The following is a 23,859-nucleotide window of genomic DNA, read 5'->3' on the forward strand; positions in this document are numbered from 1 at the left end:
TGCTGGTTCTTGGTTCCAATTATCCACCTTTTCCTATTTTGCTAAGAGTTTTTGTTCTACTAGGAATGGATGCTGACTGAATGCTATTCAGCACCCTAATGAGATGATCACAGGGATTTCCTGACCCCCTTTCCATTATTAATATGAACAATTTTTCACAGATTTTCTAAAATCAAACCATACTTGCATTCCTAAGAGGTATCCTTTTGTTATCATGTATTATTCTTGTAAAATACCGGATTATTTTTAAAGTACTGGATTCTACTGGCTAGTGTTTTGCTTAGGAATTTTTCATCGTTGCTTTTTATTTGGAAACAACCTAAATAATCACTAAAAAGGGTTGAACAAGTTAATTTACACCACACCCAATCAACAAAATGCCTGTATGATTAAAATAAGACATATCTACAGATATTAATAGTTAAAATATACTGTTAATTTTAAAACAGTCAACCACAGAATAGTATATGTAGCACAATACAATTTTTTCCAATAAACACACACAACTATGAACATAAAGTCCAGTCTAGAAAGATTTCATACTATTAGTAGCATTACTTTTGAGTAAGAGATCTCATCAATTTCAAGTTTTAATGTCTGTTCTATTTGAATAATTTTATAATAAAGTAGGTACTATTTGTCAATTTCCATAATTTGTTTCCTTTACATAATGCTCTAACTCAGCCTACTATGATTTTTGGGGGCTCCTAGTTCTCATACTTTTGGCTTCAGAATCCCTTCACACTCTTAAACATTGAGAATCTCAAGGAGTTTTTATATAGATAGATTATATTTACCAATATTTATTGTAGTAGCAATTAAAGCAGACATTTTTAAAACACAAGAATACACAAACACATACTACATCAACCCTCGGAGCACTGACATTACCAATAGTCAGGTAATCCCTATTAAACACCACTGCCTACTCATGAGAGAATAACAGAAAAGAGACAAATTGCATCACAGTATTATTTTTAAAAATTGCTCTGACTTTGCGAGCCTCTTCCAAGAGTCTCAGGGGCTCCCAAGTATCCCTGAGCCATGCTTTGGAAACTTGCTTTTTTTTTCTTCTTCTTCGGTACCACCTTCATCTCTCCTGTCACTGCCTTAGAATTTCCACGATACAGAGAACTGAAAACATTCACAACTACAGAAGCTGCTGATCCTAAATTTAATCCTACTGGCTCACAAAAGTTAATGAGCATTTCTCTAGTTAAAAAAAGCATTTATTACCAACTGCCCAAATCTGATTAATTTCCTAATACTGATCATGACGTGTCAACAAAAGCAGCTTTGTATGCATTAAATTCTATTTAGTCAGATGATGGATGGATGGATGGAAGGAAGGAATGGTTCCTAAACAATGCAATACTTTTTTTGATTAGTAAAATGTTTTTTAAGTTTTTACTTAAATTCCAGTTAACATACAGTGTAATATAAGTTTCAGATATTATGATATAGTGTTATGATGTTATGATATAGTGATTCAACACTTTACTTGATTCAACATACATTGCTTGGTACTCATCACAAGTGTGATGTACCCTTAATTAAGTACCCTTAATTCCCTATCACCCATCCTCTCACCCCCTTCCCCTCTGGTGACCATCGGTTTGTTCTCTATAGCTAAGAGTCTGTTTCTTGGTTTGCCTCTCTTTTTTGTCCCTTTGCTCATTTTTTTTTTTAATTTTTTTAAAAGATTTTATTTATTTATTTCACAGAGATCACAAGTAGGCAGAGAGGCAGGCACAGAGAGAGAGGAGGAAACAGGCTCCCCACTGAGCAGAAAGCCCAATGTGGGGCTCAATCCCAGGACCCTGGGATCATGACTTGAGCCGAAGGCAGAGGCTTTAACCCACTGACCCACCCAGGCACCCCATTTGTTTTGTTTCTGAAATTCCATGTATGAATTATATCACATATAGTATCTGTCTTTCTCTGACTGATTTTGCTTAGCATAATATTCTCATGCTCTACCCATGTCATTACATACGGCAGGATTCCATCTTTTTTTATGGCTGAGTAATATATCACATTCCTCAGTCGATGGAACCTTGGGCTGCTTCCATAATTTGCCTATTGTGGATCATGTTGCTATGAGTATCAGAGTGCAATGTTATGCACAGAGTACCTAAACTGATTTTCACTTCACTGTAGCCTAAATGCATCTGCGTAAATTAAGAATGTATATAGTAAAAATGACCCAAATCAGTGGATCCAAACTATATATGAGTCAGAATCTTAAAAGATAAAATTAAACCTAGCCCCCTTCTCTATCCCCCAGCCACCCAGCCCACCTCTGCAGGAAAGACAGAAAATCACTAGCTGATATCACTAAAATTGATAAATTTTAAAAACTGTAAAATTCAGACACTGTTCAGAAATACAATTATACACATTAGATCCCTCCCTTGAACAACAGTAAAATTGCCTTCCGTAAGTCCCAAGGACAGAGGCTTTGGACTGCACTCCCCACTCCCCAGACTCAAGTCTACTCTGAATCATTTTACAAACATACTGTGAAACAGGACAAACACTTCTTCCAGTACCTGACAGCTATCATTTTCTGATAGCTTCCTTATCCCAGGGTTCACGTCTCATCCTTCCAAATGCTTACGACCCACTCTGTGCTTCTGTATTTCCTAGCACCACTCCGGATCCGCCGCTACTTCCGCAGCCAATAGGCTGCACTCCTTTCTGCTCTTTTCAGCTAATACTGGTAATATCTCCTCCTCTCATCATCTAACTTCTGTCATCCATCTGTTAAATCTGATCAAAACATCTGTTTGGTGTTCTAATTAACATGTATCATATACTATAGTTAGCTTCAACTTGGTGTTAACACTACTACAACCTGGAAAGTACACTTACTCTTTTCTTAGAAAGTGCTGAAAAAATCAGGTAGTGTGATTTTTTTCAAAGCTCAAAAGACAGTCTGCAAAACAGACTTAGTGAAAAGGAACTGCTCCCTATTCTTATATAGAAGGAATCCTAACCGCTCTGATATACCACTTCCACTATTTTGAAAATCTGAGAATCTGATAGTATGTCAGTCTCTTGTGTTTTGTTTGGGTTGTTCTCATACAGAATAGCAGTGTTTTTTTAAAAAACAAAAACAGAAAAAAAAAAACTTTAAAAAAACAAGGTCAAGGAGACAAGACAGAAAATGGAATCATGCAACGGTTAGAACTCTTCAGGTAAGCTATCGAGAAGCACTTTCTTACTGACAGAATAGTGTGCTACTAAAACATAGAGGTAACATGAGTTCCCTTCCCATGTAGTGATTATGCCTAGAATATAGCCAGTAAATAACATCTGCTCAATATACTCGAGTTAAACTGTAAGAAAATTGTCAATATACGACTGTTTTTGACCAACAAAATGGCAATCTCCTGTGTTTCAATTTAACATCCATTTTAACACAAGAGGGAGGAAAAGAGTAATGTGAAGACACTCAAAAGAAATCACATCTCAATGTCTGCACACAGCATGGGGGTAGAAGAGGAGGTCCTGGGTCCAAACACAAGCCCTCTTGGGCCTCTGCCACCACTTCAGGCATTAATGCTCCCCACCCCTGCTGCTGGATCTGCAGACTTTCTTCTCTCTGGATCTGATAACCACAGGTTCACCATTTCTAAGCAATCCAATTGCATGCACTTCTATTCCTTTTCAACAGAGCTAAGCTAGCTTAAGTTAATGATAATAAAAAAATAAATTCAGAAAGAGATCTGCAAACATCACTTTCCAGGGTGACAGAGAGGTGAACTTATATAACGAGGATATTTATATTTTAGCCCAATTTGGTATTATGGTATATTGTTAAGGTAACTGGAATAATGTCAGAAGACCAAAATTTTTATCCTTGTTTTGCTACTAACTGTGTGATGTGGGTTATCCAACCACTTTTAATCTCAGTTCCCTCAACTACAAAATGTGAACAACTCTTCCACACAGGTTTGTTAAGACAGTTAAATTACTAAGCATATCACGGGAACTCAAATTATTCCTTTCTCTCTCCCTCTCTCTGACACAATTCTCTCTCCACTTAAATACTGTACATTTCTCACAATGGCAGCTGGTCATGAGGTTACCCCAAAACTACATTCCTGATTCCGTGACTTTTCTCATAAAGTTCCTCGCATATGGAAAGGTTCCCCTCCACCTGTACTGATTTTAAAGAAGCCTTCATCCACTATTCCTGACCTCTCCCTACACTTAGCAAGGTTACATGTGGTATGTATGTCTTTGTTTCTCATGTGAGTTAGTTTTATCTCTCAAAGTAGACTATTAACTTTCTGACAAGTTCTTATCAAGACCCCGGTATTTTCTCCCAGAATTAGCTCAGTAACAAGAAAACAGGAGGATCTGAGAGTTGCTGACTGATTTCCACTCCATAGTCTCTATATAAAGAGACATAAAATTATTATGCAACTTAGAAGTGCATTACAAACAGATAAAGACATCTCAAACATTCTAATTCATTAAACCAGAACAATCAACTAGCATTTATTAGGTGATAGTAATTTTACTGCTATTTTTCCACAGTTTATACTGATAAAAGGAGCCAACTCTCTATTCTCTCTAAATCTTTACTACTAGCTGTGGACTATCTACAGCAAAAAAAAAAAAAAAAAAACTGTGACAGATTATTCTGAACCTAAAGCTCTCTTCCCTTTTCGAAACAATACCCTTTTAGGTCTTTCCTTGCATAGTCATTGTTTGAAGAACATTTGCATTCTTTAGAATTACGTTTAATCATTAAAATTCTGGAATAGGAAAATGACAAAAGTTCTGAATTCTATCATAACGTATCATTCATTCCCACACTTACTTATATAGGAAAATTAGTCATTTATAAAAAGTGAAACACCCCAGAATGTTTTTTTGCTTTACTTACAGGGCACATCAAGGATACCCGAAGGCTAGTTGTAGCAATTTCACTATCAGGATCTGCAGTAAGTTTTTCTTTAACTTTAAAAAGAAAAAGAATTAAAAAAAATTTTTTTAACTGTGATATTCTGAACAGGATTACAGAAATATATATCATCTTATTTAAAGTTTACCAAACACTTTGAGTAGGTCAAGAAACTACAAAAAGCAAACAAAAAAACCCCAAAATGTTAAGTATTAATGTAAAAACACAATCAGACTTCCAGTATTAGGTTAAAGAATTACAAACCTGCAAACACTAGATTCACATGTTTGATTGCATTTTTAAAATAATTTCTTTCTAAAAGTAAAATTGCAGGTAAGGAAGAGTTTCAAAACAGACAACTGGATAAGACCAAAGAACAATTGGGAAAGGAACTTGCAAAGGAGCTGTACTTGGAGCTTCAATGCTTTCCTCACACACACTCAGAGGACTTTTTTTTAGCGGGTATTGGTTGTTTCCAACAACTATTAAATTTGTAAACCGAAAAAGCCAAATACTCTTATACTTCCTTTGACAACTGAAAACTACAAGAGATGTGCTAATGTCTCTGCAGTTTGATTTTCCAGGTAATGTATACAGGTTAGAGTCTCTTCAAGGTCACAAACATATGCATGGCCTCTAGGTGGTTAACACTCAACACCATCATAGAGAAAAGGCAAGGAAATGGGAAACTGGAACTGCAGTGGGATGAAAAAACGGAGGGAAGTGCTTCCTTGGCTTCCAGCTCTAGGCAGGAAGACCGCTACTCCGCTGTTTAATGAGATGAGAATGGCTTACGTACAAGAAATGCAAACCATTTCAAGAGCCCTACTTGGCTCCCTTTTCAATCTGTAGATCCTTTTCTCCTTTCCAGTTCATCCAGCGTTAAGTGAAGTAACTGGGGGAAAAAATACTGTCTTTCCCAGAAAAATGTCTTGTTCAATTAAATTAAGTTACTGAATTATTTAGTCTGAGTTAGACTTTTTCTCTATTATTATACATTATGAAAGCAAGATACAAAATAAAACCTCTGAGAAGTCAAATATATTGATAGATAGCAACACTTCTTTTGTAAAAAGAGCTTTCTCATTTAGAATTTTTAAAAATGTACATTGCATTACACACTGGAGGTTCTGAAGACTTGCATTCCTATTTGTGAGTCAACATATGCATCAAAATCACCATCAACCTGACATTTATCTAAATAAGTTTTCATAAAAAAGCCAAAAATCAGACCAGTTGGGATATAAAACTGATCCTTAGGAGTGATTTCTAAGAAGGGCTTTTCATTATAGGGCTCTGTTCATAAGAGTATTTTTAACTCAAATTTATTTTAGGTTTTTTAAATAATTCTTCACAAATTATGCCTGTATTGATGTATATTTGAGGCTTGCTTTTTTTTTTTTTTCCATTAAAGCATCTCAAATGCTCAGTCTTACAAACATTACTTACTTAGTGCTCTGGAATGATCAGGGTTTCTAATACCTTTCATTTTTAATCTCTGTAATAACATGGCTGATGTGAGCTGTCGTACAAGATATACAGACATGGAGTAATTCTACAAAGAAAGATAATCTGTATTAAAGATGAGAGATAATAGCCTATTTACATAAAATACCTATCTAAGAAACTCTGGTTTCTAAAAATAACATTCAAAATAACTTTCACAGGAAGGTCAAGGACTGGGAAGGGAACAAAATCAACTTAGCTATTTCAGGGAAGATAAAACTCAATCACATTAAAGGTATTTCTCAATCATTTATCATTTTAAAACATCCATTTGAAACATAACATATCTTAGATCTGTAGTTTTCAAACTGTGTTTCTAATTTAGCAAAACTGATTATCCTAGGGTCATCATGGCATGAATGAGAATGTACCCTCCCAGAATGCCCACTTCTAACTAAAATTTTGTTTTCATGTAATGGGACTGTCACAATATTTTCACTGAAGAATGGGTTCCACTGCAGAAACAAAGTTTGAACACCAGTGGTCTGAATTAACATTTCAAATCCAGAGTTTCAAAGTTCTAATTCTGGCAGAAGAGACCACCTCATACATGGCCTTGAACAAATCTTCAAATGAACCCAATATCAGCCTTCTTCGGAGAAAAACTTTGACAAATTAACCCCTGTTTCCTAATGCACATTTTATTAGGGAAGGGACAGCTACTGTAGTATTTAAGACACACGAAGAAATGATAAAAATCAAAAAGACAAGGCCAGAAAATAATAGCATCCAATCCCATACCTCTTAGTTCTGGCACAAAGGAACCTTCGTTAGCTATTTATAGAGCTATGAAGAGATGAAATAGAATTTTACCTACATGCTAAAAATCTATCTTACTATTTCACTACACATATTCATTCAATTGATCCTATAATAAACAAAATACTTTTAATAGTTATCAAGCCAAATATTGTAAATATCATTTTAATGTCCTGCAACAGTCTTTTTAAGTATTGGAATACTCAATACAGTATGCAAATTTTAAGTCAATTAACCATTTTAATTACAAGAAAAGTATATTACTCCCATTACACAGCAAAAAACCCTGCCAGATCTTCAATGTCTACAATCGTTTACTCAAAAATATATGTTAATAATTACATTAAAAAGATACATTCTTCTATTCAAATTTCTCCCATAAGCTTTAAAGCATTAATACCTGCTCATTTACCAATGACCCTTGCATTTGCAAGATTTTTCTTATCTTTAAACAGGCCTCAGGAAAGTAAGCAACTTTGTCAAAATCAAACAGTGGCCAAGTTGGGACTAAGTCAAGATTTTCTGAATCCTTACCCAATGCATCTCTATACTGCACAGTTTGTACAAATGAAAAATATTAGGATCAGAGTCCTATGATACTACAGATAAGTTATGTAAAAATTCAAAACTGAGAACTCAAGAAAACAATTAGAGAGATAGTAATTTTTTTTAGTCCAAATATTAATACAAAGCTATTCTTTATGTCCTCAACTCTGCAACTGCCTTGGTGTGACAACCAAAAATTCCTGCTATGAACATATGACTCAATTTCTCTGTCAATAAAATAGGAATATTACCCTTTACCTCAATGAAACAGCAAGTTGATGTTCAGAAATTAACTGAAATCTCTTTTGACATTCTATTATTTCTATATATATAAACAAATAGTTGTAAAACAGAAATCTCTTGTTGTATTAGTCAGTATCCCATAACTAACAACACATTTGAGACTAGGAATTAGTAAAAAGCCAGGTTCATCAACCTACAGGTATTGGGAAAATAATGTAATTTTAAGTAAATATTTTCATATGAGATTCCCAAATTATCTGAAGTAACAGATGTTCATGTAAAAGCTGGAACAGATTATTTCCAACCACATTTAATCATTTTCCTCAAAGCCTGATAAGCTTTGTCCCTCTTCATAAATACATAACATTAACCAAAGTTTCCAGTTTCTTAAAACCCTACTTAAACACATACATAAACACAATTGTGATTAAGGCATTTCTTTAAGAAATACTATAATTACACTCACTTCTTTTCCAAGAAAATAAAGAGATGACATTTAGGAAATCTTAAACTTTTCAACCCTAAGAATCCCTACATCTCCACTCCTGAATTGAAAATCACTGCTTTTCAGGAATTAAGATCAGAAAACTAACAGGTTAGAGCTAGTACCCTGAGCTAAGACAAGACAAATCAACTCCTAGTGAGATCACTTTCACGTGTTACCCAGAAGAGTCTTTACCTTTCCGATTTCTGATGCCCAAGAAATGGAAATTTGGTTTGGCACAGCTGAGGATAACCTAACTAAAGATGTAATATTCAAAGGGCGTCCAGGGCGCTTCTGTTCAATCCCATTTTTAGGTGGTGGTGCATAACCCTAGAACCATAAGAGAGAAAAATAATTTTAAATTCTCTGTTGGGGAATCAAACAATTTTCTCCAAGACAGACATATGTTTGCCTAATTTCCGTTACATAGATCCAATACATATTCTTATTTTATCCTGGAAATCACAAAATCTTCATCCTAAAGTCACCAATCCAAAGAGGAAACAGACCTTTTAAGAAACACTCTATTTCACAAGTTCAGAAAAGCACCCAAAAATGCTCCATCATTAAAATTAAAGATACTAACATCTTGCCACACTATGAATTTTTCCTTTTTGTAAATGATAAAGTTGTACCTCTTTGTATTAATTTATCGTAGGAGCTCCTATTTAAAACACATTCAAATACTGGGACTGTGAAAGAGGGAAAACAAAGTTTGGGGATTAAAGAACAAATTAATGCAAAAATAAATTACTGATGCTACATTAAATTAAACTTCCTTGCACAGGGAAGGAAGCAATCAACAAAACTAAAAGATAACCTGCCGAGTGGAAGATATGTGCAAATGACATATCTGATAAAGGCTTAGTATCCAAAATATATAAAGAACTTACACAACTCAACACTAAAAAAACCAAAAAAACAAAACAAAACAAAACAAAATAATCCAGTTAAAAACTGGGCAGAAGGGCGCCTGGGTGGCTCAGTGGTTTAAGCCGCTGCCTTCAGCTCAGGTCATGATCTCAGGGTCCTAGGATCGAGTCCCGCATCGGGCTCTCTGCTCCATGGGGAGCCTGCTTCCCTCTCATTCTCTCTCTGCCTGCCTCTCTGCCTACTTGTGATCTCTCTCTGTCAAATAAATAAATAAAATCTTTAAAAAAAAAAAAACTGGGCAGAAGATGAACAGACATTTCTCCAAAGAAGACATACACATGGCCAAGAGATAAAAGAAAAGATACTCAACATCACTCATCATCAGGGAAAGGCAAATCAAAACTACAGAAAAGATTATCACCTCGCACCTGTCAAAATGGCTAAAATCAGAAATACAAACAACAGTTAGCGAGGATGTGGAGAAAAAGGAATCCTTGTGCACTGCTGGTGGGAATGCAAACCGCTGCAGCCACTGTGGAAAACGGTATGGAGGATCCTCAGAAAATGAAAACAGGACTAGCCTACAATCCAGTCATTGCACTAGTAAGTATTTACTCAAAGAATACAAAAACACTAATTCAAAAAGATACCTGCACCCCTATGCAGCATTGTATGCAACAGCTCAAGTGTCCATAAATAGAGGAATGGATAAAGAAGTGGTGCTGCATACATAAAATGGAATATTATCCAGCCATTAAAAAAAGGAAATCTTGCCATTTGCAACCACGTGAATGGAGCTAGAGTATACGGTTAAGTGAAATAAGTCAGAGAAAGACAAATACTATGTGATTTCATTCATATGTGGAATTTAAGAAACAAAACAAGTAAAGGGGAAAAAAGAGAGAGAAACCAAGAAACAGACTCTTAACTATAGAGAACAAATTGATGGTCACGAGAGGAAGGAGGGTGGGGGGACAGGTGAAATAAATTACAGGGATTAGAGTATGCTTTTCATGATGAGCACTGAGCAATGTACAGAACTGCTGAATCACTATAATGTGCATCTGAAATTAATATAACACTCTATGTTAACTATACTGGAATTAAAATTTTAAAACAATAAAAATTTTTAAAAATAATAAAAATAAAATATATTTACTATAAATAGTTTATGGGGAAAAAAGAACAAATTAATGGATTTCAAAGGAATTATTAAAGTCTTATGAATGAAAAATATGCTCTCCATTGCCTTCTTTCCAAGTAGAAAATAAATGGTCATTTTTTAAAACCAGAACATGTTAACAAAGAATAATCAATATATCAATTGGCATTAAATTAGCTTGATGGCTGTAATACTGATAAATATCAGTGATTTTCTAATCACTAAGTAGTTATTTTAAATAGCAAGTACACTCATTTTTGATTCACATTACATCCAATTCTCAATTACCAAAAGACTTCTCAGTTTGTAATTTTCAAAACTAAAGTATTTTTTAAAGATTTTATTTATTTGTCAAAGAGAGAGAGAGCACAAGCAGGAGGCGGTGGCAGGCAGAGGGAGACGCAGGCCTCCCTGCTCCACTGAGCAAGGAGCCTGAAATGGGACTTGGATCCCAGGACCCTGGGATCATGACCTGAGCGGAGGCAGACGCTTAACTGACTAAGCCATCCAGGTGTCCCTAAAGTAATAGTTTTTAGAAAATTAAAATTTCTTAGCTGTGAAAACATCTATATACTGTAAAGCAGATACCATATTTCACTGAACCTAAAATGCCACTGATGTAATTTAACTGTGTACCAATGAGAAGGAAAAAAAAACCCCACTCAGTTAATGATACAACCTAACATATCACTACTTATTCCTGCATGCATAGCAAAGAAATACAAGCAAAATGAACCGGCAAACATACTCCTTTTAAATATACAGAAAAATCTACCGAATCACTTTTCACTCAGTCATCAATGCATATGTTTCATGGCATCTCCCTAAATGCCACTAAGAGCTCTAGAGATACAAGCATTTCTGATGACTATATTCTACTCCACCGACGTCCCTCGGATTTCCTTGCAGATCACTGACATCCTTAAGGTAACTGCATGTGTTAATGCTGATACAACCTGGATCTTATGAGACTGTACTGATCGAAGCTTTTCAGACAAAAACCAGTATTTGTGAACCTTCCTTAAAATGTTCTTAAATCATCTGTTGCTTAAAAAATCCGAAGGAGCATAGCTAACCAGTCATGCCACAGGAGTAACATCATGACTGTACTAGGCAATGACAACACATGATAGCTTGCCACCTGGTCATCAGCAACTGTAAGATACCTCTGGACTCTAGTGATGTTAAAAAATATGCATGTTAGAAACAATGAAATACAATATTGGTGGCATTACACAACAGAGCTAAGGAACACAGTCTATCACAACTAAGGAACCTCTTCACTGCCTCGTAGGAAGTATGATGGTAATTATTCAGTGAGAATACACCTAACTTGCAAACTAGGACTTGCGTCAAGACTTGGAAAATCATTAAAAACAGTTTGGGCAGGGAAGAAGGAAGGCAAAGAGCATAACTTCAACTATGGCCATTACACTATGGAAAAGGGAAATTGTGTGTGCACCTGCGTACCCGTGTACAGGAAGGTTATGCCCATCTCAAGTTATTCAAGTGAAATAAGAAAAACAATTCAATCTCTTACAAGACTCTACGAATTGGTTCAATGAGAAAAAATCATAAGGAATATCAACATTCTGGGCAACTCTGAATGAAACCTTTATCTGTTTTCTGTATTCTGGTATGTTCACTGGTAGGTTAGCCAAATCAAACAATGGCACAGGATCTGCCAAGATGATAAAAATAACTCATGAACTAGCCAAACAGTAAACTGCCTAAACTGGAATCGAATCAACAATGTTTTCAGTCAGTCTGAAGAGGAAGAGAACAACAAGAGAAGGGAGACTAGGTGACTACAAGAACGAGGTATTAGCAAATTCAAAATCAATTTTGGTACTAGTCTCAGCCATCTCAAGTATTTTAAATCTATCTCTACCCTACCCAACTAGTTTGATTTCACTGGCAGTTCTGAGTTATCTTTTAACTTTCATTCTCCTTCTGACCATTATATCACCTCCATTCAGCCATTAATTACCTGGTTATTGAGAACAGGGTATAATTACAATTTTCTAAAATATGAATGTGCAGCTTTAACATATTTCTAACGATTTTCCATATCTAAAGCAAAAATAAATTTAAGTTCATTTGATAGGGGACCTCTGGAGCAAAACGAAAAACCTTCTTTAAGAAGGCTGGTGGAGGGGTGCCTGGGTGTCTCAATCGTTAAGCATCTGCCTCCGGCTCAGGTCATGATCCTGGAGTTCTGGGACCGAGCCCCACACTGGGCTCCCTGCTCAGTGGGGAGCCTGCTTCTCCCTCACCCACTCCCCCTACTTGTGTTCCCTGTCTCACTCTATCTTTTTTTCTGTCAAATAAGTAAGTAAAATCTTTTAAAAAACGAAAAATAAATAAATAAATAAGCTGCAGGAGAGCCAGTAAAGATGTCAGTCTCAACCTAACATTCCAATAAAAAATACACTCGAAAACCTTTCTGTGATGTACTGTGACGACATCCTACCTGACTTCTAAGTGGGACAAAAGTTGACAGCGTTATTCCCTAACATTTCCCTCTGGAATTTCCTAATTTCTTCTACTACTACTGTAATACCGTCAACATAGATTTACTATTTTACTGTACATTATAAAAATGTTCAAGGATAGATATAAGTAGAGAAAACTACCCACCAGCCAGCTTCACTAATTACCAACAATGTTTCCAATCTTGCTTCATTTGCCTCTGGCTCCACCCACAGCCCACCCAAAAATACACACCCCACACATACACACATTTATTCTAGATAATGCCATTTGATCCATACTTTTATTTGGTTTTAATAACACCTTTCAAAAAAAAAAAAGCCAATATCACAACCTTATAAAATTAACCATAATTCTTAAAAATTACCTAGTATCCAGTGTATATTCAAATTTCCCAACTGCTTCAAATGTCTTTATTATTGAAAATTTTCAAACATAAAAAAAGATGGGGCACCTGGGTGGCTCAGTCGGTTGAGCATCTGCCTCCAGCTCAGGTCATAATCCCAGAATCCGGGGATCTGCCCCACGGCAGGCTCCCTGCTCAGCAGGCAGTCTGCTTCTCCCTCCGCCCCTCACCCTGCTCACCTACTCTCTCAAATAACATCTTAAAAACTATATACATATATATGAAAAAGGCATAATGAACTCCCATATACCCATCACCCAATTCAATATACATGTGCTCATAAACAATCTTTACTTATTTAACCTCACTCCCATTCCAGATTATTTTAAAGCAAATCCTAGGCACATCATGTTATCCATATACATAGCCTGGTACACAATGTCCTTTTACAGTCTGATTCAGAATCCAAACTAGAGCCTCGCATTGTGGTTAGTTGTCTCTGAAGTCTCCTTTATTCTACAATAATAATTTTTATTGTCCCCCACCCTCTCTTTTTCTTTTCCACTGTCATTTTTTGTTGAAGATACCAAGACTTCTGACCTGAAGAATGACCTCACTTTTTGCACGAGGCTTCCTCATGTATAAAGTTCTGCTGCTCCATCTCCTGCGGACATTTTAAACTGGCAGCCAGGTGTGCAGGCTTGATTTGATTCAGACTTGAATCTTCAGACACAAAACTTCACAGGGAGTGTTACGTACTCCCCACCGTACCACATCATGAGGCACGTAATGAGTTTGGCCCAGTTTACAGGAATGTCAAGACTGATGAGAAATTCAGCTGACGTCAGCCTGACCCCTCACAGTAACATTCCCCATCAAGCTTTGACCTCATAGTTTTAGCACCCATTGATGGTTACCTAGATCAATTATATAATTATGGATTTGAAAAGAATGGTATTCTAATCCATTATCCCTTTTGCTTATATTAGTTAAAATGTTTCCATAAAAAAACTTGACTGTGCACATGTCTGACTACCCTGAAATCAATGACTCTCTGCCTTTATCAATTTTTAGAATACTGAATTAGTACAACCTCCAATAGTTTATTTCAATGTAATTATAAACTTAATCATATACTTGATAGCTTTGAGCCCACTGTAGTATTATCTTTTAGATAATCCCATCTTAGGCCACAGGAAATCTGATTAAATTGGGGGACAGAAGTGTATGTTTAAAAGAAAATATTGACTTTACCTCAGTCCAGATTTACTGTGAGGCAGACCATTTGCATAACTAATACATAAAGGAAAATACATATATGAGAAAAAAGAAATCCATAAACACAGAAATAGAATGTATTAGGATAAGAGGGTGAACACCAAGAAGACTTCTGACTACATCAAGAGGAAATATTTGATTTCTGCCAACTGAATTGCAGCACGTATCCTCTCCATTCTACAAAATCTTTCCAAGTAATACTCCCCACGGTCAACCCAATTCTATGATATCCCACAACGTTAACAGCTCCACAGATTTACAGAAGTTTCTCAAAATCTGTTTAAAAAAAAAAATAATTCAGCTTCTCAAAATCATTCTAAGCAAAGAGGGTCTTTTTCTCTTTCCTTTTCTTCTGTTCTTAAAAACATAAAATTTTCTCTTCTTCTATCAGTTTGCACACTGGCAGCCCTGGGAGCCAAAGACAGGGAAAGGGGGATACTCTCAGAGACAGTTTCACTTTTATCTGTCCATGCTGCACGTCATTCTACAAGTCCTGCTGTGAGCTGCTGACTGTTGTCCTTATATTAAGGGATCTTAATCCCTTGTATTAAGGGATCTGAAAAACTGATGCATTGGGGCACTTTGGTGGCTCAGTAGGTTAAAGTCTCTGCCTTCAGCTCAGGTCATGATCCCAGGGTTCTGGGATTGAGCCCCGCATCAGGCTCTCTGCTCAGCAGGGAGCCTGCTTCCCCCTCTCTCTGCCTGCCCCTCTGCCTACTTGTGATCCCTGTCAAATAAATAAATAAAATCTTTAAAAACTAAACAAAACAAAAAACTGATGCATGAAGGCATCTCCTAAAACTCACCATCCTAAAACTCATTGGTAAAACAGCATAGGAACTGCTTTCATCACTATTTGACCCTTAAGAATCCAGGGACACATTGCTATTATCAAGGTAATGCTATTTCTCATTCAGCTTTCTCTTTGTACATGCAGTATCATGGTTCCATAATAACTGGATACTGCAATAAAGTCTACACAGAGAGAATGGTTCCAGGACACAAATCCAAATATATTCGTAGTTCTCATGGGAAATTCCATGACTGTGTCAAGCTTATTCTCTAGGATTTGCTGTGCAATAAACTAGGATCATGGGCAAGGATCACACGTCGAACTTCTCTGTGACCTGTGAATGTTTCTTACAACTGGAACAAAGTCCCTGAGGATCTCCATGCTGTGAGGAGTTTAACATATTAATTTCTTTCTTTTTTTTTTTAAGATTTATTTATTTAACAGACAGAGATTACAAGTAGGCAGAGAGGCAGGCAGACAGAGAGAGGAGGAAGCAGGTTCCCTGCTGAGCAGAGAACCCGATGCGGGGCTCGATCCCAGGACCCTGGGACCATGACCTGAGCTGAAGGTGGAGACTTAACCCACTGAGCCACCCAGGCGCCCCTCAACATATTAATTTCTATAAGTTCAGTAAAGTTTCCTCTTCTGAGGCTGCAGTACACTCCCATGATTTTCATAAACCTGCTTCATGCTAGTAAAGGCTCTATATTTCATTACCCCAATCAGTAGCAATTGTGGATCAAGAAGTGGTTTAAGGAGTTTTCTATCAGTTGCATGTAAATTTACATCAGCTGTTCCACAGAAGGTCACAGAGCCAAAAAGTCTCTTTGGGAAAGTCTGGCATTTGATCTCTGGGATGGCCTAATTAGGTCAGGAAAACCCCCCCACCCAAGCCCCCACTGCTTTCTGTTTTTGAAATCCGTCCTTCCCTTTGTCCTAAGGCTCTCTTTTTTCACCTCTTTCAAGAGCCCCTGGAACCACTGAAGGCCCCTGGCTCCAGAGGAGAGGACCAGACTCACTACACAGTAACTGATATATTCACAAACAGTCTAATATAAGCACTGAAGGGTTAGTTGGTGCTTTGGGAAAGAAACCAACAGTGACTGAGTAACAATCTACCAGAGAAAGTACTCAACTGCCTAATTTCTTTGCTCTCAAAAGGACTCAAGAGTGACACATTCAGAGATTTCCATAGATAGAGCTCATGGATGAAGATGCCATCCCAAAGAATAACACTGCTCCATCTGGAGTATTTTGTGGAACCTGTAACCACCATATTTTCTGCAGCAATGCCGGAGTTTAGGTAGAACCTCACACATTTCAGATAGTCCCCATCACTGGCACAGCCGCATGATACTGGACAGGTCTTCGAGGTAGGCTTAGATACCAAAAAGATCTTCACAGTTAGATCTTCCAAGGGTGGTGAGAGGGTTAAAGAGGAACAAAAATGAAGGTCAAAGAAATTTTAACAGGTCTCAGACAAAGAAAACTGGGTATGAATGGTCATTGAAAGTGTGTAGGGCATTCCACAATCTGTGATTTTCCTGGGATTCCTTCGTCAAACATGTGGCCATCCGCTGGCATTAGGTGGCCTTCAGTTGCAAGGAAAATTGCCTCTTCCCTTGGTTCAGATCTTTGTATGATCTATCCAGATAAAAGACAGCCCCTAAGAATCTACTGTTGCTCAATGCCAGAAACCTGAGAAGCAAAATGTCCCACCTGGATCTTGAACAAGCATGGGGCCATGTAAGCATTTCTCCTGACCAACATCTACTCCATCTCTGCAATTTCCTCGTTCATTCCCAAAGGACTATCTCAAATGACTCAGCCCCACAGACATCTTTCAAAAAGAGCCAAGCAGCAACAGTGCAGTATTGCTCAAGCTCTTTAAAATTCAAGAAATAGGTACTTCTCAGGTCTCTAAATCCACAGGCTATCAAGAGACAAAACAGGACTCCTGACAATCAAGTCAAATATTTGACTACAAGGATTGGCTTTGGCCATGGACTGTCTTCACCTTGTGGCGGGGCGGGGGTAGGGGGGGTGGTACTCATGACAATCATCTGGCTCTGGTAGAGCCCAGAGTCCTAGACCACATTGTCCTGCCTGCTCAGCTATTCATGTGTGTTGCGTACATACTTATTCCAGAGCCCAGCCTCATGCTCCGCAGGGATACTAAACAGCATCTCCCTGCCCCACCACCTCCTTCTCTGTAGTCTCTGTTGCTGAAATGGCAACTTCGCATCCTCATGAAATTACTATTTCTCGCAGCATGTCCTAGGTGAAATGCACCTCCACTATGCAGGGCTTGACAAACAGGCCATGTTCTCCTACTTTTCTGATTGTGGCTTTGCCAGCCTTCTACAAAGCTGCACTAATTTACTGACTTATTCCAAGACTCAGTGGAGACAGATATACAATCCAGTTCAATAATTCAGTGTGACTTTAAGATGTGACTAACAGGATCTGAAGAGTCCAGAGTTAACTATCAGGCCAGAAACAGGCTGTACCCACTGTGTGTGCATGTGTGTGTGTGCATATGTGTGTGTGTGTGTCTCGTAAGTGCTGAAGCCGACATACTGCTTCACTGCTTAAACAATGGGCTGTCAATCAAATACCGTTGCATCCACCCACCCAGATGTGCACATCATGGCCCAAACTTGGAATCCTTGATCTCCAAATCCAGTAGCTCTCATCAGCCTCCACCTTTTACCATCTAATCCATGGAGAAGGCCCAGCTAATTCAGACAACTACCACAACATGCTGCCCGATCTATGCAAGTCACGCCCTGTTGTTATATCATTTGATGTGATCCCAAGAGTCTTTCACAGCACCCCTGCTTCCTGACACAAGACATTCCAGGCTCACCTTTTCCATCTCCCCCAGACCTGGAATCAGCCACTTCTCCAAGGAGTTATGAATCCCTCTAGTGGAACCAAGTATTTAACATGGATAGTAAGTCTGCTCATTAGTATGGAGTTGTCATTGTTTCTTCGCCTTGTGAGTACTTAGACTAAACTTACATGCGAGCCTGGTAAAGAAAAAGCAACTTACAGGCAAAGGAAACAGCTTCCCATTCACTTTTATACATAGACTATTAGGATAGTTGTCTTCTTGAGGGCAACTTGTCTCTGCCAGGCAAAGTCTGTATTAAAGAAAAGAAAAAAAGAAAATTGTTCTTAAAGAGTGTACCCAAACATATTTACATATTTCAAGTTCATGATTATATGCACATACTTAGCAAATATAAAATTAACAGAAAATTTCAAACTCACCTCAGCTGAACCTGGACTGTATAATCTCTCCTACCACCTGGCAAAAAATCCCTGTTGGAAAGAGAAAGAAACTGGGTTGAGAAGGCACAATGAGAATTCACAGGAACATTCGCACAAAAGCGTTGTTAATATTTTTGTTCTTATTCCTAAAGATTAATACTCCCCTACCAATAGCACAAGACTTAATCAAAACACTATAGTGATGAGAACCCCTCATTTACTTAACATTTAGTCATGTCTTTATGGCAATTTTAAGGTATTTTCAATTCACAGGAACTTTTGTGATGCAGTATTTATTTCAACAGGCAACAGATTTGGTTAACATGAAAAGAAGTACCCTCGGTTCTAAAGGAGATTAATAAATTAATTTGTTTGCTCATAATCGTTCTTACCTTGGCTGAGCATTTTATTTTATTTTTAAAGATTTTATTTATTTATTTGACAAAGACAGAAATCACAAGTAGGCAGAGAGGCAGTCAGAGAGGAAGAGAAGCAGGCTCCCTGCTGAGCTGGGAGCCTGATGCGGGGCTCGATCCCAGGACCCTGAGACCATGACCTGAGCTAAAGGCAGAGGCTTAACCCCCTGAGCCACCTAGGTGCTCCCTTGGCTGAGCTTTTTAATCATGTGACTTTTAAAAAAAATACGTAAGAACCCATTCACTAGACTATTGGTCTGGAATGCAGACTGAGCTTTAGCTTTTATATCATGTGATTCTAATATAGAACCAAAATGAAGAACGAGTGCCTAGAGTCTCAGCATCTCTGTACCATGGCAACTTCATAATTAAGTATCCAATTAAGGACACAGAACCTCTTAGAATTTCTACATGAGAACCTAATAGAGTCCCATATGAAATACTTTTAGCACTGAACCTTCCAAAGCCTTGTCACTAAGGAGCCCACAGTGAAGCAGCACTGTGACTGCTTGGGAGCTTGTCAGAAATGCAGAATCTCAGGTCCCACTGCAGACATGCAAAATTAGAATCTGCACTTTAACGACCTCCCCATGTGACATGAATGCACGTTATAGTGTAGAAGTATTGTCCTTAGCCATTATCATCAATCTTGGACTCTGTCAAAGAGAAGAGTACTAGAAATCAGTCCTTTCTTAGGAGTACATTTCGCCCTCACCTTGCTCTAACTGGGCCAGTCTTCTGTCACTACGTTCACTGGAAGGCGGTAAAGCACCACAGTGACCAGCTTCAGTTCTACAGTCCCAAACTGTAGGGCCTCGGGCAAACTACTTAACCTCCCTGTGCCTCTGTTTCTACATCTACTAAAGATGGAAAATTATGAAGCTGTTGCAATGATTAGATGTGTTGATGATACATATAAAGTGCCTGCAGGTATAAAGTGCTCACTCAACCAGTGTGGGCAACCAGTGCTCTGATTATTTTTTTTTAAATTTTTTTATTTATATCAGAGAGAAGGAGTGAGAGAGAGCATGAGAGAGGAGAAGGTCAGAGGGAGAAGCAGACTCCCCAAGGAGCTGGGAGCCCGATGCGGGACTCGATCCTGGAAGTCTAGGATCATGACCTGCGCCGAAGGCAGCCGCTCAACCAACTGAGCCACCCAGGCGCCCCGGTGCTATGATTATTAACTCTGCTTTTACTTTCCCTCGCCGGTAGCCTCCACCTTCTCAAATGTCTATTCAAAACATCACCATGCTCTAGACAACACTGACATCTTGTGAATGAATAACCCGTATCATTCCCCTCATATAAATCCAAAAACGTTTCAGTCTGGGTGCTGGTTCAGCAACAAAGACACAATATTTGTTCTCAAAGGTCTCATGCTAGTAGGTTACAGATATATGCTACTACAATAAAATGTGGCCAATGTTATAGTACTTTACAAAAACACAGGTGCTACGGAAAAGCTGCAAGTTTTACTCTGTCTTAAAAGTCCAAGGCATTGGGGCGCCTGGGTGGCTCAGTGGGTTAAAGCCTTTGCCTTCCGCTTGGGTCATGATCCCAGGATCCTGGGATCAAGCCCCGCATCGGGCTCTCTGCTCAGCAGGGAGGCTGTTTCCTCCTCTCTCTCTGCCTTCATATCTGCCAACTTGTGCTCTCTGTCAAATAAATAAATAAAATCTTAAGAAAAAAAAGTTCAAGGCATTTATCACAGTCCAGTCAAACTAGAAAGTAAGGTTTGTACAGCAGTGGTTCTGCCTATTTCTACTTAGACACAATTCCATCATTAACAGTGACTTCACTGATGCAGATTCTCAACGAAAGGAAAGGGGGAAGATCAACCAGAGATACCTAACAAAATCTTGTTGGGTTGGGAAACATAATCTGAAAAAAGAGAAATGGCAAAAGACATACTAAAAAGATAGATGGGAAAATGATGGAAAGGGTTTTAAATAGCTTGCCTGAGGATTTATACTTTATGCCAGTAAGGGAAATGAACATAAACTGGGAAATGCAATGTGCTATATATATGTTCACAAACATGAGGAGTAACTGAGTAAGCATCTTCTGACATTCAAATTTCTGCCAGTCACCGTTCTAGGAACTTTCACATGTTCAGCTCATTCATCAAACATAAAGCAGGCATTTTACTGTATGTCAGGCACTGTGACAGGCTTTGAGAATATAAAAAGGAGTAAGATGTTGTCATCGAGTTTGTAAATTCAAGTAGTCAAATAAATGCAATGAAGCTTTAAAAGAAAGTAAGTATGTAGTGCAATGAGACAAAGTGTGTTTGGGGAAATCTGGAAAGGCATCACAGAGAAGCTAAGACTAGAACTGGCCCTAAAATACACTTCAAGTTTGCCAAACAGAATGGGGAGGAAGAGGATATGCAAAGGGACAGAGCTGTGACAGCCCAGCTGCTGGGGAAGAGTAGAGTGACAGGAGATGCAATGAGACAGAAGATGAGTAGAACAAGATGTTGAAGAGAACGGCCAGGCACCGGAGTGTGGACTTCACAAGCTATCACTCCAGGGTTTTAAATACAAGAGAGAACACCGAATGCTCACATGGTTAGCAGAAGAGTTAGGGGACCACTGCAATTGTATCAGCAAAAGATGAGGGCTCGAAGGCTACTTAAAGGTAAACATCACTGAGTGATATTTAGGCATAAAACAGAATTCAGTGACTGACTAGATAGAGAAGGCAGGATAAATAGGGAAGCATCCAGGGTGGGGCCCAGGTTTTGGAATGGGGATAAGGCTACTCACCGGAGTAAGAAGTAAAGCAAGTTATGACATTCAATGCCCCAGCCACTAAGTGAGGTGGTGATTATTTTTCCTATGTTACATTGGGTAAATAAGATTCAATGGGCTTTAGTAACTTACCCAGGGGCACAGAGACAGGCCTAAGCGGTTGGGCCAGTATTCACATTCCACTTGGTATTATTCCAAAGACCATGCTAGCTCTCTGAAGGATAGAGTTGCATCATGTTTTAAATCGTGAAAGAGACATAAAAGAAGGATCAGTAGAGTGCAGCAAACTGACAGGACGTGGTGGATGAGTTGTGGCATAATACAAAGGGGGCTCTGTGTCTGCGCAAATCCCACGCCATTAACGAAATGGGTAGGGAGGAAATATACCAAGCACAAATCTCCTTGAAGCCAGTTTATTTTTTCAACTTTGCACCCCTGGTGCTGGGAACACTGCCTGGATCATAAGAGGTAGCAAATAAATACATGCCGTGAAGCTAAATGAATAAATGAAAGAACAAAAGATAAACAAGCAAGTTTGGGTGAAACGAAAGTTCAATTCTGAATGTGCTGTGTTTGATGTACCTGTGCGTCATCAAGGCAGGGACAGTGAATATGGACTCTAGAGCAAAGTGGAGATCTTGCAGCCAGCAACAGAAAAATAACAACGCACATTCATGAAAACTATCACAGAGTAGTGAGAAGGGAATCACAGACTGATTCCTGGGAACCAACAAGAGAAGTCAGTGTGAGAAGCTGAGACGGGATGACTAGGGAGGCACTAGTAGCAAATGGAAAACCAAGAGAACTGAACTTACTGATGAATCTTCATAAGACGTAATAAGAAAAGAACAAAACAATCTGAACCTGAATGTATCCGAGCCTCATTTAGACCTTACTACCATGACAGGCGAGAGGAGAAGCTGGATGCACAGCAGGGGTTCTCAAATTTGTCAGCTACTGGGAACACCTGGGGAGCTTTACAAACTGGGTTCCATCCTCAGAATTCTAACTGAATTGGTATGAACGAAACATGGTATTCAGATTCCTAAAAGCTCTCAGGTGATTCTAATATGCAGCAAAGTGTGAGAACCACAGGCACAGACGTTAAATGACACACAAGAAGTACCTCTGGATCCAAGTCCAGCACGTGTAATATGCTATGAAGTCAAGGAACCGTTTTTTCCAAGGAGAGCGGTAAGAAATATTCTAAGAGTGGAAAGAGAGCTCTTTGGAGAAGTGATCGATTCCAGAACTGGGGCAGAGAAATTACAAAATGAACCTAGAACACCCTGTGGTGCCCAAAAGTAAAGCAGTGCTCAGGAACAGATGGAGACATACCAAAGGGCACAGGAGCCAAATGAAAGATCAGTCAATAGCCAGAGGTAGACCAGTCTGAACAACATCAATTAAAATTATTACAGCACTGCATTATAATCCAGATTACTCAAGAGCCTACGCAGATACAAGTAAATGACTGAATAAGTAAATGGGGGAGAATGGACAGTTCTTCCTTACAAAATAACTCCAATGTGAAAAAGAATAAGGACATCAGAAAATCACACCACTGGAACACAAGAGTGTTTATGACAAAGCAACTGCTGAAGGAACAGATCCATCAGTGAATGCTAAATCAGTGGGCAAAAATCTGAAGAGAAACAGAATACGTACCTTGTCTCAAAGTATCTCCCCCAAGATATTTATTACTAACGAAGGAAAAAAACACAACCCTGTAGTACCAAAATCTAGCAGAGTACCTTACCCAAGTGATCACTATTATGTAGCCCAACATGATACACTAAGAAGGGCATATAACTCGAGGTATTCTTGCCAAAAATGCTTAATCTCATGAAAAAATATCAGACAAACCCAACATTTTACAAAATACCTGGACAGGACTCCTCAAAACTATCAAAAGTTATGAAAGACAAGGAGAACTAAGAAACTGTCACAGACTGAAAGAGACTAACATAAGACTAACAATTAAAGGTAATTTGGGATCTTGAATTGGATCTA

The 23,859-nt window shown here is 38.3% G+C and overlaps 1 protein-coding gene across 7 annotated transcripts in view; it reads right to left on the reverse strand.

Moving 5' to 3' along the window:
- Positions 1-23,859, reverse strand: part of PIAS2 (protein inhibitor of activated STAT 2) — a 91,049-nt gene that overhangs the window by 26,313 nt on the left and 40,877 nt on the right. For all 7 annotated transcript variants that reach the window (XR_006821023.1, XM_046024600.1, XM_046024597.1 and 4 more), the window contains exons 4-8: positions 18,678-18,728; positions 18,457-18,547; positions 8,652-8,786; positions 6,368-6,473; positions 4,901-4,974 (exon numbers count right to left, since the gene is read on the reverse strand). Coding sequence is in view for 6 of the 7 variants with exons in the window: in XM_046024600.1 (XP_045880556.1) it covers positions 4,901-4,974; positions 6,368-6,473; positions 8,652-8,786; positions 18,457-18,547; positions 18,678-18,728 (457 nt within the window). In the remaining variant the exon portion in view is untranslated. The remainder of the gene's footprint in view (positions 1-4,900; positions 4,975-6,367; positions 6,474-8,651; positions 8,787-18,456; positions 18,548-18,677; positions 18,729-23,859) is intronic.

The sequence above is a fragment of the Meles meles genome, chromosome 12, assembly GCF_922984935.1.
Source record: "Meles meles chromosome 12, mMelMel3.1 paternal haplotype, whole genome shotgun sequence".
NCBI lineage: Eukaryota > Metazoa > Chordata > Mammalia > Carnivora > Mustelidae > Meles > Meles meles.